General features: G+C 34.4%; 3 protein-coding genes across 4 annotated transcripts; 1 reads left to right on the forward strand and 2 right to left on the reverse strand.

Moving 5' to 3' along the window:
- Positions 1 to 10,486: 10,486 nt before the first annotated feature.
- Positions 10,487 to 12,719, forward strand: LOC130647368 (paxillin-like). 2 transcript variants are annotated; one of them, XM_057453203.1, is made up of 3 exons: positions 10,487 to 10,906; positions 11,112 to 11,207; positions 12,245 to 12,719. In XM_057453203.1, the coding sequence occupies exons 1-3, from the start codon at positions 10,529 to 10,531 to the stop codon at positions 12,515 to 12,517; spliced, it is 747 nt and encodes a 248-aa protein (XP_057309186.1). In that variant the 5' UTR covers positions 10,487 to 10,528; the 3' UTR covers positions 12,518 to 12,719. The 2 variants fall into 2 exon arrangements, with proteins under 2 accessions (XP_057309186.1, XP_057309184.1); XM_057453201.1 differs by having other exon boundaries at positions 11,112 to 11,336; positions 12,245 to 12,717.
- A 1,451-nt stretch (positions 12,720 to 14,170) lies between these two features.
- LOC130648266 (uncharacterized) lies at positions 14,171 to 15,814 on the reverse strand. The gene has a single exon (XM_057454307.1). It carries the CDS (start codon positions 15,812 to 15,814, stop codon positions 14,171 to 14,173), a length of 1,644 nt encoding a protein of 547 aa, XP_057310290.1.
- A 5-nt stretch (positions 15,815 to 15,819) lies between these two features.
- LOC130648267 (uncharacterized) lies at positions 15,820 to 16,795 on the reverse strand. The gene is made up of 2 exons (XM_057454308.1): positions 15,929 to 16,795; positions 15,820 to 15,858 (listed from the first exon to the last, which is right to left on the reverse strand). Exons 1-2 carry the CDS (start codon positions 16,793 to 16,795, stop codon positions 15,820 to 15,822), a joined length of 906 nt encoding a protein of 301 aa, XP_057310291.1.

Genomic DNA, 16,795 nt, shown 5'->3' on the forward strand with positions numbered 1-16,795 from the left:
AATAGAAAACATCCAATTACTACGATGCATGATAATAGTAAACTTCCATCTACTACGATGCGTGATAATAGAAAACACCTATCTACTACGATGCGTGATAATAGAAAACATCTATCTACTACGATGCGTGATAATAGAAAACATCCAATTACTACGATGCGTGATAATAGAAAACATCCATCTACTACGATGCGTGATAATAGAAAACATCCATCTACTACGATGCGTGATAATAGAAAACACCTATCTACTACGATGCGTGATAATAGAAAACATCCATCTACTACGATGCGTGATAATAGAAAACATCCATCTACTACGATGCGTGATAATAGAAAACATCCATCTACTACGATGCGTGATAATAGAAAACATCTATCTACTACGATGCGCGATAATAGAAAACATCTATCCACTACGATGCGTGATAGGTATGGAAAAACATTCCCGTTCGAAAATATATTTTGAGTAGAACTACAAAGTACTTTTGAGTGTTATCTCAAATAGCTTTTGGGGTGATAATGCAGAAATACGACATTTTTCAGTCAAATATTTTACTAAGTTAAGTGTCGAGAGCAAGAAAATGGAATTGAAAAAGAAGTGTGATATATTTGTGCTGTCCGAATCTCTCATATAATAAAGAAATGTTTAATTGCACACGTTTTTTTATAAGAAAAGTGACTTTTGATAAAGCCATTGAAGTCTATAAATATAATAAAAAATGGGTATAGATATCAACAAGCTGAATGATTAGCTGCAATTTTTGACAGACAGCCTAATATTCTTATGGAGTTTGTTGAAAAAAACCTTGTAGACATTAAAGTTTATGATCTATGAAGCAACAAAGACGTCATTTGTGAAAGCTTGAATGGCTAGAAAAAACCCAGCGGGAACAACATTTTGTTTTGTTGAGTACATGTGAGTGAGAGCTGTCTTAATGATCGGCAGAAGTAATAATATCCTCACTCAATGCAATAAAAGATTTCATATCAAACTTAACCGTTGTAACTTACGATGCCTATGGGATTAAAATTAAAAGAGAAAAGAGAGAAAATTAAAGTCCAGACATATCAAATATTAATTTTGTGTGAACAAAAACAAAAAAATCATTGCTCGCCATTTTGCATTGATGATAAGATGACGAAATGGCATGCTGCAATAACAATACTTGTCTTAAGGCAGTCTTTAAGTAATTTTAAAAATAATATTATAAAATATGCATTGGTTAGTTCGACTAAATTTACACAGTACAGGCATACCTTGTTTAAACGTCGTATATTTTTCGAGTTCTTTAACTATTGCAGAAAATTATCTTACTCGCCTGGAGGTTCGTAAAATAATTTTCTGTAATAGTTGAAGAACTCGAAAACTCGAAAAATATACGCTATATTGCATTCGACGCTGTGTGATAAGGAGGACTTCATGAAATAAAGTGAGCCGAACATCAATTTGGTTGATAATTCAGTTCACACTATTTTATCAAATACGAGAACATATTTATTCTCGAAGCCAAAGCGCTAAGTGTCTGTGCAATAAATTGAATGTTAAAAATTTCGATAAAAAAGATAAGATCATTAGCTCACTAGATATTTTTTTAGTGATTAAGTCATTTTGGTGACATTTTGAAATACGTACTCCCAAGCGACATTTTTTTCGCGTGGGGTTGAATAGATCAATTTTAAAGCAGTTTTAAAGCGTTGATTTCTTAATCATATTTTCCCTGCCACGAAATTTAATCTTTAATTGCTTCGATAGTGTTCTCACAATTTAGTTTAGTTGCTTTTATCTTCACCTAAAGCTTTTTTCTTCTATCCTAACAATAAAACTTCAAAGATGCACTTATTGTTTACCAAAAAGGGTATTTTACATTATTTCACTTTACTTCATATTGGAAACTTTTCGAAATAACATGAAAAAAGAACTCATGTTCAAAAAAATATTTTACCAGTATAACGTGTGTGTGACTGTGTTTTTTCTTTCAACTGAAGTTGTAACAAACTCTTACGCACTCCACACTGATGCCTTATGTTCGTGTTACTCCGGATTAATTCTTGAACTTTTGCGAAATAATGTTGTCCGCTTGATTTTGCTATGATGGGGTAACAACATGTTGTAAAACGGTGTTTTTCTTTCAGGTAAAGTTATTTTTGAAAAAAAAACATTTTACACCCGAACATACTGTATACTTGTACTTAAGCGCTTCACCTGAATGTGCAGCACAGTATACGGCTTTTATAAGCGCTCAGCTTGGCATTTAACGCCGACTTACACAGTTACTTATGGCTTAATCCGGAGTTTTGACTCTGGATCCCCTGGCTAGTCCCTATTATAATAAGTCATATTTTGTTGCTTGTGCGCGAAAAACAACGAAATAGCAAAAGTGGAGAGGGCTCTTTCAGGTGTAATAACTTTCTCACAACTTCAATGTGCCCCGTCCAAGTAATACTGTCACCCAGCAATTTTTTTTTCGGAATAGGATTCCATGGTATTCGCAAAATTGATCGCATGATTTCAGTTGAAATAAAAACACAAGTTGCAGCCTGTCGTTACCCTCTTTAACTAGCACAGCTAGCAATGTTATTTTGAGTAATAAGTTTTCGTCAGAATTTATCGTCAGTAAAGACACAGACTACTGTTTGTCGTTACAAAATGTAGAGGAATGCCTCCCATTGAATCAATAAACTTTATTGAGCAAGTTTATATGACTGTAAAACATGTAGCTAGGTAGCTGAATTTAACAAATGCAAAAAATAAATAATATTTGAAAACCTTTTTTGCAGTCAACTATAATTGGCTAATGTGATAATAAAAAAAATACAAAGTAAAAAGAGTAAATAATTCAAAACCAAAAATCAGAATTCTATCAAATATCCAACAACATATAAGATAAACTCCTCGGCATCCGCCATCGTTCCGATTCCTTGCAACCGTTCCCCTCGCAAAAGTAATATCAACAAGGACACCTAAAACAGTTTTAGACCCGTTCATTAAATAGAATATATATCGCAGTTTTCCAATTAGCTTATTCACGCGCAACGCGAAACTTTGGCGATATTTTCAGATAAACCGCTTACGAGACACAATTTTGTACCTAAAGATAAACGGGGGTTACCATTTATGACATGACCGACTTATGGTTTAAATAACCCCCGTTTCCCCCACTTTTTCCTGATAATTATGGATTTCACGTTACAAACATAGAAACTGCGCGTAGATGTTTACTTCTCTGATCCTTCTGAATCTTACTTTCTTTTATGTCAAGTGGCGCAACTCCCTAGCAACTATGTTAATAAACTATGTTAAGAAGTTTTAGTCTCTAAACCCACCGAACCCACTGGATTGTTTGGAAAGTTCTTTAACTTCTAAATTACTTTGTTTGTTACCAAAATTATTAAAAAAAAGAAACAACAATGCTTCTACAAGCATAGAGATTAGAAAAAGACGCTTGAAGCATCACTCATCGAAAAAACCCTACAAAATCGTTAAAGGAGAGGCGAACAAGAAACTATTTTGTGGCAGCCAGAAAATAAATTTTAAGCGAGAGAAAAATAAATATAGATTTCTAAATCCTAAAATCTGCTAAGATAACTACTATAATGCCAAATAAAAACTATATTTCACGACTAACTACCTATATATCTTTCTAACAACATTTTTACAGAAATTCCATTGCTGTATGGCGTGAAAATAAGTAGGTTTTAAATGTACTTTTTAGTAAACATCAAAAATAACATCTTTAACTTGAGATAATCAAGAATATTTTACGTACTATAGTAGTAACAACAGGTTCGTTTAAACTTCTTTGAACAAGAAATATCTGTCATAACCAACAACAATATTTTTTTCATGTTTTGAGTCCCTTTTCCACAACATACTACCAACTTCGAACGATAAAGTTTGTTATCATGAGATGGCGCCAAATTTGAATAAATATACAGACCGGAAACCTTCAATTACGGAGTTTCATACCGCGCAGGTCTGGGAGCTAGCGAAGCGCTTTGTAGGGACAAATTTTTGGCTTGTTTTCATTTGTCTCGATCGCCCAAATAATTTTCATGGACAGTTTTCCACAACTATTCTGGTTAGTGCTGCGAAAAGAGGCAGAAATGCAAAATCCTGCCTGATGTTTCTTCAATTTTTTAATTTAACTGACGTTTTGCTTTTTAATAACACATTTAAATGGTGTTGCTAACCATCTTTGTGGTATATTGACATGGGTAAGATGTTGGAATCAAAGAAAACTTAAATTACTGACTTTTATAGAGAGGCAAGAGAAGACATAATGTTTATGTTGGTTTTAGGGGTTAGCTTCCTGTTGCCAGCTAGCTACATATACCATACACTTTGTGTTGTGAGAAATAAAGTAATGGTTAAAACGGAACACTATTCTATCATTATCAGTGCAGTTGGCAAAAAGAAATAAAAAATACAGCTAGCTATAGACAGACTTAAGGAAGTTTTTTTACAGTAAGCTATAGCTAGCTATATATGGATCTGCAAGTTTGACATGGATTAACGTGGAAGAGCATTTAATAAAGGATTTATTTCCAAAATATAGCTAACTGGTTATATAAAGAAGAGCACAGATGAAATCGATTGAAAATAAAATACACACTTCAATGATATAATGACTGACTGGCGAAAATATTTGACGAAAACAGTTAAAGTCACTAAATTTGTTTAAAAGGTTATTTTCCATTAAATTTGTTTATTTTAACCACAGTATATTATTTTAATTTATATTTCGCAGCGGTCGATACTTGTACTTTACAGATTAAAATTATTTCAATGCAAAATTGAGGCGTAGCAATTTTTAAAGCTAAATTGGTGTTCGAACTGCACTGTTTGATGTTTTTTGAAGTTGAGTGATATTAGAAATGAGTTTTTATGATCCTATTTTTAGCATCTGGATACTTGCCCACCTATTTATCTGATTACTGTATGAATAAGGCTACGATATATATGAGTGACCCAGTGTGACCCCTAGCTAACAAAAACTACGAGACAAATACAGCCGGTTTTTTGAGAATTTTTAATTTGGTTTATAAAAAATGTGGGTAGCTCCGCGTATCTTTCTTCGTGGCGTGGTTTTCTTCGACTCGTATCTTTCTTTGTGGGGTGGTTTTACGTTTCGTCGAGTCGTATTTGCGTTCGTCGCGGCGTATTTCACTTCGTGGCGTATTTCACTTCGTGGCGTATTTCACTTCGTGGCGTATTTCACTTCGTGGCGTATTTCACTTTGTGGCGTATTTCACTTCGTGGCGTATTTTACTTCGTAGCGACAAATTTTTATGCTTTTTTAACACGAAATTACTTAATTCGTGTAGCGCTTACAAGAAATCCAAGTCACATGAATAAAGTGCGGTAAAATAAACTAAACCTGTTTTAGTTTAGTGCTAAAAATTATATTCTATTTTCAAGTTAGTTTTACATTTGTGATTATGAAGAAGTAGCTATTATGTGTTGTGTATATATATATATATATACTATACATACTATATATATATATATAGTGAATAATTCATGCAAGTTTTGTATATACCTGCCATCAACCAGACCTTAATTTTTATTTTTTACTGCAATAAAATAAGGTTTGTTTGACTTATAGAAACTGCGATAATGTTGAAAATACACATAACTCTGAAGATCCTGTTGCAAACACACATCCAAGCACCGTTGGTCTGAAGTTAGATGATACCTTGCCTGGTAGCAGCTCTACTACAAGGTATGGACACTAAACCCATGTTTAACCAATTTTGATTTAGCTACTTTGTGTTTTTTTGACATGTTTTTAATATGCACAACACCTTTTTTCAGCAATTGGTCAATGTTCAACAGCCCACAACAGCAACGAGGTTTGCAAATTGAATGTAATTTTATGTAAGTGTTTTTTATATATAAAAATATGCATGAAATTTACACATTTGTGAATTATTTTTTAAATTCATATGTTTTTATAAAAAGTCTTGTTAGCCAAAAAAATTTATTTAGGTAACTTTTAGTAAGAAAAGCTAAAATTCACTGCCTTCTTTTATAGGAAAGCATTTCCAAGTTGTAGAGGAGTTGGAAAAAGGCCTGGGAGTTAGCAAAATACGAAAAGATCAGGAAAAAGGCCTTTTATTAAAGTGAAGGAAACTTGGACTCATGACTTTTGCTTGATTTATGATACTACACTTGGAAACACTCCTAACTCTATGCTTCTATCTCAACTAAACAATGCTGGGTTAGGACGCCGAAGAATTATGACAAAATTGTCGATCTCTCGGAGGAGTCGTCGTCGTACCACGGCAAAACTAATACGTTAGCCGCTTTGCTGCTACCGTAACAAAATGATGTATGGTTTATAGTTATAGGGGGGGTGGGGGGCACACTAGAATGAAGCATGCTTAGTATAAAAATAAAGCATGCTTTGCCTAAAGCAAGTTGCAGGTAACATCAAAGGGAGAGTTGTAAACAAAATTTAATGCGTTATTCTCACATACGTATAAACTTTCACTTTCATAATACCCGCTGAAAATCCTCACTTTAATACTCCAATATTTGTACATAATTTTTTTTCTATTGTTTTATGCACTTATTTGCAAAAATAAAAAGTGCCTCGAAGCACTCTTTATTTTTGCTTTGTTTAAAGCAAGTAAACATAATTTGAAAGGCATTTTAATAAAGCAAAAATGCGTTCACATTATTAAGCACGCTTTAAATCGTGCTTTAAATTGATAGCATGCTTTTAAAATTCTAGTGTGAAACCCCCCCCCATTGAGAGCAAAAAATGTTCATTATTTGTGGTATATCTCTTTAATAATAGCCGTATTCTTTCTGTCTGTCTGTCTGTGTGTCCGCGAAAGCCGCGTCCCGTAACGGAAACACGAAATTTTGTAAATTACGCGCCGATACCAAATGCGATATATTTTTACCGACTTTGTTTTGACCGCTCGCGCGTGGAATACCATTCACAACGCCTGATTCTTTAAAAAAAAAACAAGATTTTCGCGACCAGAAAGAATCCAAGATCTTCGCGGAACGAAGGCCATTTTGATAATGGTCGTGTTTGTGGTCAGTGTGTGAGGTTTGTAGGCCTGTTTGACTTTTTTATCTTCTAAAAGCCTCATATATTTGTAATATTTGTTTTCTGTTTGTTTTCAATGTTAGGATAAATATATTGTCACGTTTTTTAGCCACGTACAGATCTTAAACGCACCAGTTTTAGGATGTTTGGCTAGGAACGAAGATTAGCTAGCTATAGCTACTAGCTAGCTAGAGCCTCACTTATTGCTATTCTGTTTGGTATAAGAGCTTTTTATCCTAGCCAACATTTATTTTTATGTTGAGGCTGTGGCTATTTAGCTAGCTCCTTAAAAAGTAAAAGTATAAAAATGCAGTTTGGCTACAACAATATTCTTAAGCAATATATAATTTTTATGCTAAATGCAGTTAGCTAGCTAGGTATAGCTACATATTTTATTATTTTTCTGCAAACTTTTTCTGCAAATGAAATGGCTGAGCGATTGTTTTGGCTGGACGAGTAACGACAGGCTGTTCCCTGTGTTTTTATTTAAAGTTGCAATGAACATTTTTGGAAAAGGGTAATACGCCTTATGCGCCTGTTCAACTGTGTTTAACTGTACTAAGCGGTTAGCCTAGTGTTAAAAACAGACTGTTTTTTGGAAAAGGCTGTTACGCCTATGGGCATGTGCAACACCGTTTACCTGTATATACTAAGGTCAGCCCACCACTGTGACAATTAATTTTTAAACTTTCTTGGGAATCATGCCTGGACTAACCGCTCAGCCCTGTGTCTGCGAGAAAGTTTTTTTCAAAAGGGTATTATTCCTATACGCTGTATAACACGGTTTAACTGTACTAAGCGCTCAGCCCAGTGTCACGATTAATTTTTTAACTTTTAAAAAGACTTATCCCACAAAATAAAATAATATTGACCGATTGTTTTTGCTATGACAGGGTAACAACGGTTTGTAAACTCTGTTTTCATATCAGCTATTGTTGCGGGAAAGTAATTTAAAAAAAATATGTTACAGTCGCACACTATAATGGTGTATGCGCTTAACTTGATTTACGCCTGCGCAACACGGTTTAACTGTACTAAGAGTTCAGCTCAGTGTCACGATTAATTTTTTAATTTGCGCAAAAAGTTATTCCGCAAAATGAAATAAAATTGACGATTGTTTTTGCTATGATGGAGTAACAACACTTTGTAAACTCTGTTTTTATATCAGTTATCGTTGCGGGAAAGTTATTTTTTGAAAAATATGTTACAGTCGCACACTATAATGGTGTATGCGCTTAACTTGATTTACGCCTGCGCAACACGGTTTAACTGTACTAAGCGTTCAGCTCAGTGTCACGATTAATTTTTTAACTTGCGCAAAAAGTTATTCCGCAAAATGAAATAAAATTGACGATTGTTTTTGCTATGATGGAGTAACAACACTTTGTAAACTCTGTTTTTATATCAGTTATCGTTGCGGGAAAGTTATTTTTTGAAAAATATGTTACAGTCGCACACTATAATGGTGTATGCGCTTCAAATGATTAACGACATACTGTATACCTGTACTAAAGCGCTCCACCTGATCGTGTGGGACAGTTTACGGCTCTTATTAAGCGCTCCACAGAGTGTTCAATGCCGGATCACACCTTTACATGTGGCTTAACCCGGCGTTTCGACGCCGGGTTTCCCGGCTAGTCTCTTAATAATAGCCGTATTTCGTCTGTCTGTCTCTTTGCGGACCCCCCGCTGAGTTAGAAAATGATGTTACGGAAACACGAATATCAAATACGATATATTTTTATCCACTTTGTTGGATTTTTTCCACGGGCAACGACTAGTTGCTTTAATAATACTTTAATATGATCAATTATGACTTTTTAAGAAGGAAAAATAAGAAAGTAGAATTACAATTGATCACATACCGTCACGAGCCGAACTAATAATATTTTCCATATAAACCATGAAAATAAAACTCACTGGGAAAGCAAATATTGACATTGAGTGCACCACACGTTCCTATATAAACATTCTAGTTCATTATTTCTTTTACAGTTCAACTTTCTTTTCTCTCCCTACAGCGTATGATATTTATACAAACCTTAACAGAAATATTATTATTCTACTTCGGCCGTTTTTTAAACTGACTTTTATAAACACGACGTGATAGAGCGAGAAAAATTATATAATGTGAGTGACAATGACAGAATATGAGAACTACTTGTAAATAAGACATAAATAGAGAATCAGAGTTCTCACTGTCTTAAGTTATTGTTGCAGTTGTTATTGGTGGTGTTACCAACATTGCTTCTATGGGTTATTTTATACATTTTACATCTTATTTATATCGTCTGAAAAATTTCTGCAACGGCTTATATTGATGCTTAACTCTCGCGAAAAAAGTTTAATATTATATGAAAGAGCTTGGAAAGTCTAAGAAATTTTATATTATTTTAAAAAATCTTGATTGGTTATTAAGATCGTGGAGTTAGAATTTCTACTAATTATGTATGACGTCATGAACTAGCTTTGAGTGAGGTGTTGTGTTTAACAGTTTTGCCAAGAGTTGAATGTTTTGTGGTCATTGAGTTTAGCTTTTAGAACATTTTCCACAAATTGTTTTGTTTCTTTAATGTGTTTGGACATTCCAAACACATTAAAGAAATTCATTCATTCCAAACACATTAAAGAAACAAAACACGAAATGAACTTTGAGAAAATAGAAATTCTCTATAGGAAAAACAATTTTATTAAAAGAAAATTTAAAGAGGCATTAGCGATTAAACAACACAAATCGGATTTATTGAACAAAAAAGATGAAATAAGACGATTATCTGAAATTTGGGAAAACATATTATAATTTTTAACGACTTTTATTGTTAATAAACGATTTTTATACATTTTATTTTTATCAAGAGAATTTTTAACATTTTGTACATGCATGTTGAAAGACGTTTTTAGTTGTGATCTGAAGATGCTCTGACAAAGATCAGGGAGAAAATTTATCAAATTTAATTTGTTATTTATTGCCTTAAACCCAAGAAATATTTGCTAATTAATTTTCGAAGGTCTCAATTACTTTATTCGCGGGAGGTAGCTTTAATTTTTTAATGTAACAAACGTTTATTGGGGTATTATATATAACCAATGAAGACCAATCAATGAAATACTGTAGAAAACACTCTTTTCGTATTAAACTTTTTTCATTTTTTTCTTATTTATCATTTCGTGAAATAAAAATAGAGGACACAGTAATCTTAAATACTTGATTTAAATTTAAACGAGAAAATATTGTAATGATGTCACCTTACAAGATTATTTTTCGTTTTATTATTTTTCAAATTACCTCAAATATTCAAAAAAATTGTCAGAGTAAAAAAATGTTGAGCATGTAAAGAGAAAAACGAATGGCTTGACAAATTATGTTGTAGAACGAGATATCAAATGCATTTTTGTTTAAAACCTTGTGACGTTTTTTAGGATTCCGTAAGTTGTCGATAAACAATAAACAGTTAATTTAAAATGTCGACTAAGCTCTTAGTTGTTGTTGAAAATTTGGACACAATGTTGGACACACTTGAAGATAAACTCAAATCGGAGAATGAATACAAAGATAATAACCTTGATTCTATGTTGGTAACATTAGAAGAGAGATTGAACAAAGATGGTGTAGCGACTACATATAAGGGCATATGTGCTTCCTGTGAAAAACCAATACACAATAAAGTTTGTCACGCTTTAGGGAAATCTTTTCACCCCGACCACTTTGTTTGTTCGGTTTGTCAAGTGGAACTCTACAATAAAACATTTTATGAGCGCGAAGGACGTGCGTATTGTGAAAAAGACTACCAGAATCAATACGCTCCTAAATGTTTCGCCTGTGGTGAACCTGTAATTTTTGTAAGTCTTGGTTTTATACAGTTATTTATATAGACCTTACCCATGTACAATATTTAAATTTTATGATAAATTCTGAGATATATCGAATTATTAATTGACCACTATTTTTCTTTTTTAAAAAAGAAGCAGAAAGAGCTGCCTCTTTCAAAGATTTGTCGTTGTTCAAACCTAACTCATTTTTCTCTTAAATTTACCTTGTCTTTAGTTGTGTGTGACCTCTGACAGCCGAACGTGGCATCCAGAACATTTTGTTTGCGTGGAATGTGGAAAACAATTGAACGAAGAAAGCGGCTTTCATGAGGTAGGCAAACAATTTTACTGTGAGAAGGATTACAAGAACCTATTTGCACCAAAATGTCCTGGATGTAACGATTACGTCATGGGCATGGTTGCGAACAGTTGCTGGCATCCAGAGTGTTTTAACTGCTCGGTAGGTTGTTATGTATATTTAGTACAAAAACTATTCGTAATACCGATCGTTAACCTCACATAATATATCTTTTAAATTAAAAGGAAAATTGGTATGAAATTTTTAAAATAAAAAATCCAAACTTTTAACACAGGCAAAGTTACTGATGAAGGGGATTCTAGTTTCGTTTAACTTAAACTGAGGACTTTCGTAAGACATCATCGCTTCGTTGAATTATTTGTTTTGTATGTATAGCGTCTTTATTTTTCTACTGGGGTCCTAGTTAAGTTGTGCGAACAAAAGTTGTGCGAGCACAGCAATCGCTCAACTGGACAACCGCCTAAGATATCAATGCTATTCTCATGCTAAGCGCTAATTAGAAAGAATAGATTCATACTTTTGTAGTCTCTGGCACGACTCGGACGGGGTTTTAACCCAAGACCTCCTGCACTGGAAGTAAACGCTCTACACAAGACTACCAGCCGGTAATAAGATCTTCAATCAACCTTTTCGGTGGCTAAATAGTTTAAAGCTTACCTTCCGTGAAAAATCAAGTTAATTTCATATGATAGACATTGAAAAGTTGGCTATAATTTGTTTTTTTTCAAAATTCTAGATTGGTTCTTAACGATTTTGACTAAGAATTTTCACTAATTATGCGTGACGTCATGAACTAGCTCTGCGAGAGTGTTTAGTTACTATAATTATGCTCAATAATAGTAAACACATGTTATAGACCTGTTTCTTGACGTCATAATGTGGCATAATTAGCGCTACTTTCAAGACAAATATTTGGAGAACCAATGAAGATTCCTAGAGATAACTTTCAAAGGTCTTTCATATGAGCTCCCCTTTTTCTTGCAAAAGGTTAGCTTAAGCAAAATTCAAAACTTTCTTTTCAATTGTTAATCTTTTCTTCAATATTCCAGGAATGCGGCATATCACTGGAAGGCCGCAATTTTTTCGAAAAAGATGGAAAACAATATTGCGAAACACATTACCGTGCAAGACGTAGTTCAGTTTGCAAAGCATGCAACCAACCGATTTTACATCAATGTATGACAGCATTGGGTGAAAAATACCATCCAGAGCACTTCACATGTTCGTTCTGTAAGCAAGAGTTAAATCATGGTACGTTTAAAGAAAAGAATGGAAAAGCGTATTGCAAGAGATGTTATTTAAAAACATTTGGACGTCATTAACGTGATGGCAAGTTTGATTATCGTCTGCTGAAACCGTCATTTAAAACATGGATTTGGTTGATAGTCATTTACAGAGTTTTAGTGTAGCTATATGTAATGATTTCGATCACCATTTTATGTCCGGTTAATATTCGTATACGTTATTCGGTAAATTTTTTTCGCCTTTGATTTTTATTCTCGACGGTAGAGCTTAATACAAATTACATTTTACTCATGTTGGCAAGATACTCAAAAAGCGGGTTGACTAGACGATTCATTGCTAGCTTAACAACTTTTAAAGAGTATTTATTTACAGAAAAGTAAACACGTTTATTTTCCTTTGATGTAGCGGAAAAAGTCTACACTGACATCAATGCTTTTAATAAGATCAGTGAAGCTATTGCATTGCAGTTTTTAGTTTAAGGTCTAATAACTTGGAAGCAGGTGGACGACGTCTCCTGCCTAGGTTACTAAGGACCTTCTGGGATAAAATTTGGAACAATCTCATAAGCTGGGTCAATCCACACGTTTTGGAACCGAGAGGTTGATGACCTCATTTAAACCTCAATATCTATGTAACCGTTCGTCGAAAGCGTGCAATCCTACACATTTTCTTCATCGGCGTTTCAAGCTTTATGCAATAAAGGGAGCAAGTAAATCAAAAAAAAAATTTGTTTATCGGAGGGCCATTGCTCACTTTATTAAAATATAAATGTGAGAACCATTGTTCTTCAGCCTAAGTGGACTTTCTCCCATAATACAAAGAAATGTTCCATTTTTGTATAAGACTTTTAACTCAAAAAGTAAACTGAAATTCTCGTATCTTCTAATAGACCTTTCCCGAATTTCCTAATTACGCCAAACTTAATTAAAGAGGTCCATACTAAAATGATTCTGATCCCTAAGTTCCTTCTCCAAAGGTAGAACAAATTACCAAATTTCGTAAAAACTTCTGTGCCTTAACTGGGGGCTGAAATTTACGGTCAAACCCTTTATTTAGACGAGCTTTCTAAGAATCTTCAAAATAATTATTCTTTTTTAATTAAAATATAATCCCACCAGAATATTATATTACTCTACAAACTTTAGTTTGGTCATGATAATGTGATATTCTATCTGAATATCCTTTTTTAAGGAGTATAAAACCATTATTGAATTTTGGATGACTTCATAATTATTATAATTTATAAAATTCAGGAAAGGTGGATTGGCCAGTAAAAACTTGTATATTGTAGGGACATATTAGTCACCGAATTTTCCATAGTTTCAACCGTCTCTGTAAAAAATAATGTTGTTTATGCATTTTTATCGATACTACTAATCTTTTCTTAAATTGTGACGTGAATTTGTAGACAGGATTCATATCTATGTATGTATGTATGGTCGATTAATATTTATTTCTATAATGACATAATTTACAATTAGCCGGTCACTAACAAAGTAACAAGGCGTTCGTTAAAAATACATGTATATACAGTAAATACCAGAAAAGCAGAAAATACTAACAATAAAAAATCTTTTTTTTAAAAAACTTCCTAATTAAAACTTAGTAGTTGCCTATTGTGCACACTGCAGACACATTCGTCCGGCCTACGGAAAAGCATATGCGGTGTGCGCAATAGATGTGACATATTCAGTTTAATGTGGGATCAAGACAGTCGAGACTAAGAACAATTACACAGAGAATCTCAAAAACGTTTTGCAAACTTTTATTGTGCCGCTAATTGCGCGCATCTGTATTGTTCGTATTAAGCTAGAGTTTTCCTTTTGCGTAAAACCGAGATCGTTCAAACTGCTTTCCAAGCGTTTAGGAACAGTTCCAAGTGCACCGACAATAACAGGCACAAACGAGAAGGTATAGTCTTTGTACATTAACTGCATATTGCGTATTAAAGGTCCGTAAATGTTCTCTTTTTCGCATATCTTCGATGTAACGTTTACATCAGCAGGGCAGCTAATTTCGATAATCTTGCATGTTTTACTTTGTAAATCCCACTGGATGATATCGGGTTTGTTGTGTTTAACCTTTGTCGCTGTCTTCACCGGTACGTTCCACCAATACTCCTTACACCCTTCCTTGTACACAAACTCGTTTTCGCTGCATTTGACGTTCGCATGAGGGTCTTCCTTCTTCCGTAATGCCGTATAGACCGTTGCTGCAATCGGGTCATGTCGCAATGGGAGATAATATCTAGCTGACATATTCGGACATGACGAGACGACGTGTGTGATGTCTTCGACGTGCACTTTGCAGAGTCGGCATCGGTTGTTGTGTTTAGGCTGCAAACCGGCTTTTTTATCGCGGCGGTATTGAAGGTCTTTCGTATTGATTTCTTGTTCGTACAGTGCATGTGCATAACCTTCAAAATGCGAAGTCATATACTTGTTCGCCGACCAAGATGTTGTTTTGGCGAGATTTACACTTTCTTGTGATGATATCTTTCTCCAGATATAGCTGTGCATAGCTTTTTCTTCAAATCGTTGTAATCTCTGTTTTTTACAGTACTGTAAGTACTTCTGTGATAGTTTCTGTGGCGTACAGTTTTCTTCAACATCGATGTTCGCAGTTGATAAAAACTCTCTAGCTTGTCGTACGATACATTCGCTTTCTCCTTCCACAACCTTTTTGAGATAGGGATTACGTTGTGTGCTTTGGTGTAGGTGTTGGTTAATTGATATTATGCGGCTTTCATATGCCTCCTTGACCATCTTGAGACCCCGGCCTCCTTCTTTTCGTGGTGCATATAATCGATCAACGTCAGAGTTACGATGAAAGTTACCGGTCATATTCAATACTTTTCTAGTTTTTATATCAATCGCCTTGATTTCGTCTTTAGTCCAGTTTAAAATGCCGAATGTTGGTGTCAGGACAGGTAAAGCAAATGAGTTGTGAGCGATGTATTTGTTATATCCGCTAAGTTCACTACACCATATCTTTCGAACTCTCTTAAAGTACTCACTTTGAATTCTGTTCTTGTTGAGTGAGCCTTTGTACGAAACATTCTCATCAACACCTAAGTACTTGTACGTCATATCTTCTGCTATCGGTTGTATCTTGGTACTGTTCATTTCAAGTATTTCGTCTGTGCATTTTTGTTTCCCACGTTCTATAATCAAATAAGCACATTTAGACTCTCCGAATTTCATTCCGATATCCCGTGAAAACGTTGTTACTAAATCGAGTTGAGCTTTTGCACTGTTCATATTTGTAGCAAATAACTTCAAATCGTCAACAAAGAATAAATGTGTTATGTCCTGGTTTCGGTTCCCGTTGTTACCAATGGAATATCCTTTAAGTTTCTTTAGAAGGAATGACATGGGATTTAATGACAAAATAAACAAGAGAACTGACAAACTGTCCCCTTGAAATATGCCTTTTATGTATTCGATAGTGTCTGATTCGTACGATTCATTTTCGCCATTAATGCATACCTTTGTCGTCCATGTTTTTGTTAGTGAATCGATGGCATCAATCATAATCCTGGGAACCTTAGCAAGACGCAAAGACTCAATTATCCATGAATGCGGTACAGAGTCAAAGGCTTTTTGATAATCGAGCCAAATAGTGACTAGGTTGCGACGATTGTTTTTAACCTCGCTTAGCACCGTCTTGTTGATTAACAACTGTTCAACGCAACCCCAGACATCACGCTTCCCTCCAGCTTGTTCGGTGGTTATAATGTTATTAACCTCACAGTGGTCTTGTAGAAAAACATTGATACAGCCTGTATACATTTTAAACATTAAATTTTGACAAGCGATTGGTCGATAGTTCTTAGCAAGATGTGTTTCTGCTGACTTGGGAATAAGCTGGGTACGTGCTCTGGTTAACCAACTTGGTAATTGTTGTCGTCCATTATACGTATTGTCAAACAAATAGATTAACGCTTTTCTATAAAACATTAAGTGTTTATACCAGTATCCTACAATTAGATCATTACCTGGAGCTTTCCCATTTTGCATCTTGCTTACGACTTTGCTAAGTATCTGTCCGTCAATGGTGTACTGATTTTGCCGGACATTGGTGCAGTAGTCTTGTCTCAATGTTTCAAGCCATGCTGCTTTATCGTTATGCATGACTTGCTTTGACCATAACTCTTTCCAGTAAGATTCGACATCTTCTTTCGGAGGTATGTCTTTCGCAGAGTTGTAATCTCCCTTCATTTGCCTGTACACTAACTTAGGGTTTTTTGCAAAATGTTTGTTTAATGTTCTTCGTTCCGAAAGTCGTTTTTGATATTTCAACCGTTCGCTCGTTGCTTTTAGCTCTTGTTGAAGCATAGTTTTTTGATAGTTCAT

The sequence above is a fragment of the Hydractinia symbiolongicarpus genome, chromosome 6 (assembly GCF_029227915.1).
Source record: "Hydractinia symbiolongicarpus strain clone_291-10 chromosome 6, HSymV2.1, whole genome shotgun sequence".
NCBI classification, from domain to species: Eukaryota; Metazoa; Cnidaria; class Hydrozoa; order Anthoathecata; family Hydractiniidae; genus Hydractinia; species Hydractinia symbiolongicarpus.

Excerpts from the sequence above, each read along its gene's own strand:
- LOC130648267 (XM_057454308.1), bottom strand. The coding sequence starts at position 16,795 with ATGAACTATCAAAAAACTATGCTTCAACAAGAGCTAAAAGCAACGAGC. Across the intron at positions 15,859-15,928 it reads CAAAAACATGGACGACAAAG|GGGACAGTTTGTCAGTTCTC; the intron begins GTATGCATTAAT and ends GCATATTTCAAG.
- LOC130647368 (XM_057453201.1), top strand. The coding sequence starts at position 10,529 with ATGTCGACTAAGCTCTTAGTTGTTGTTGAAAATTTGGACACAATGTTG. Across the intron at positions 10,907-11,111 it reads GTGGTGAACCTGTAATTTTT|TTGTGTGTGACCTCTGACAG; the intron begins GTAAGTCTTGGT and ends CCTTGTCTTTAG. Across the intron at positions 11,337-12,244 it reads CAGAGTGTTTTAACTGCTCG|GAATGCGGCATATCACTGGA; the intron begins GTAGGTTGTTAT and ends TCAATATTCCAG.
- LOC130648266 (XM_057454307.1), bottom strand. The coding sequence starts at position 15,814 with ATGTCATTCCTTCTAAAGAAACTTAAAGGATATTCCATTGGTAACAAC.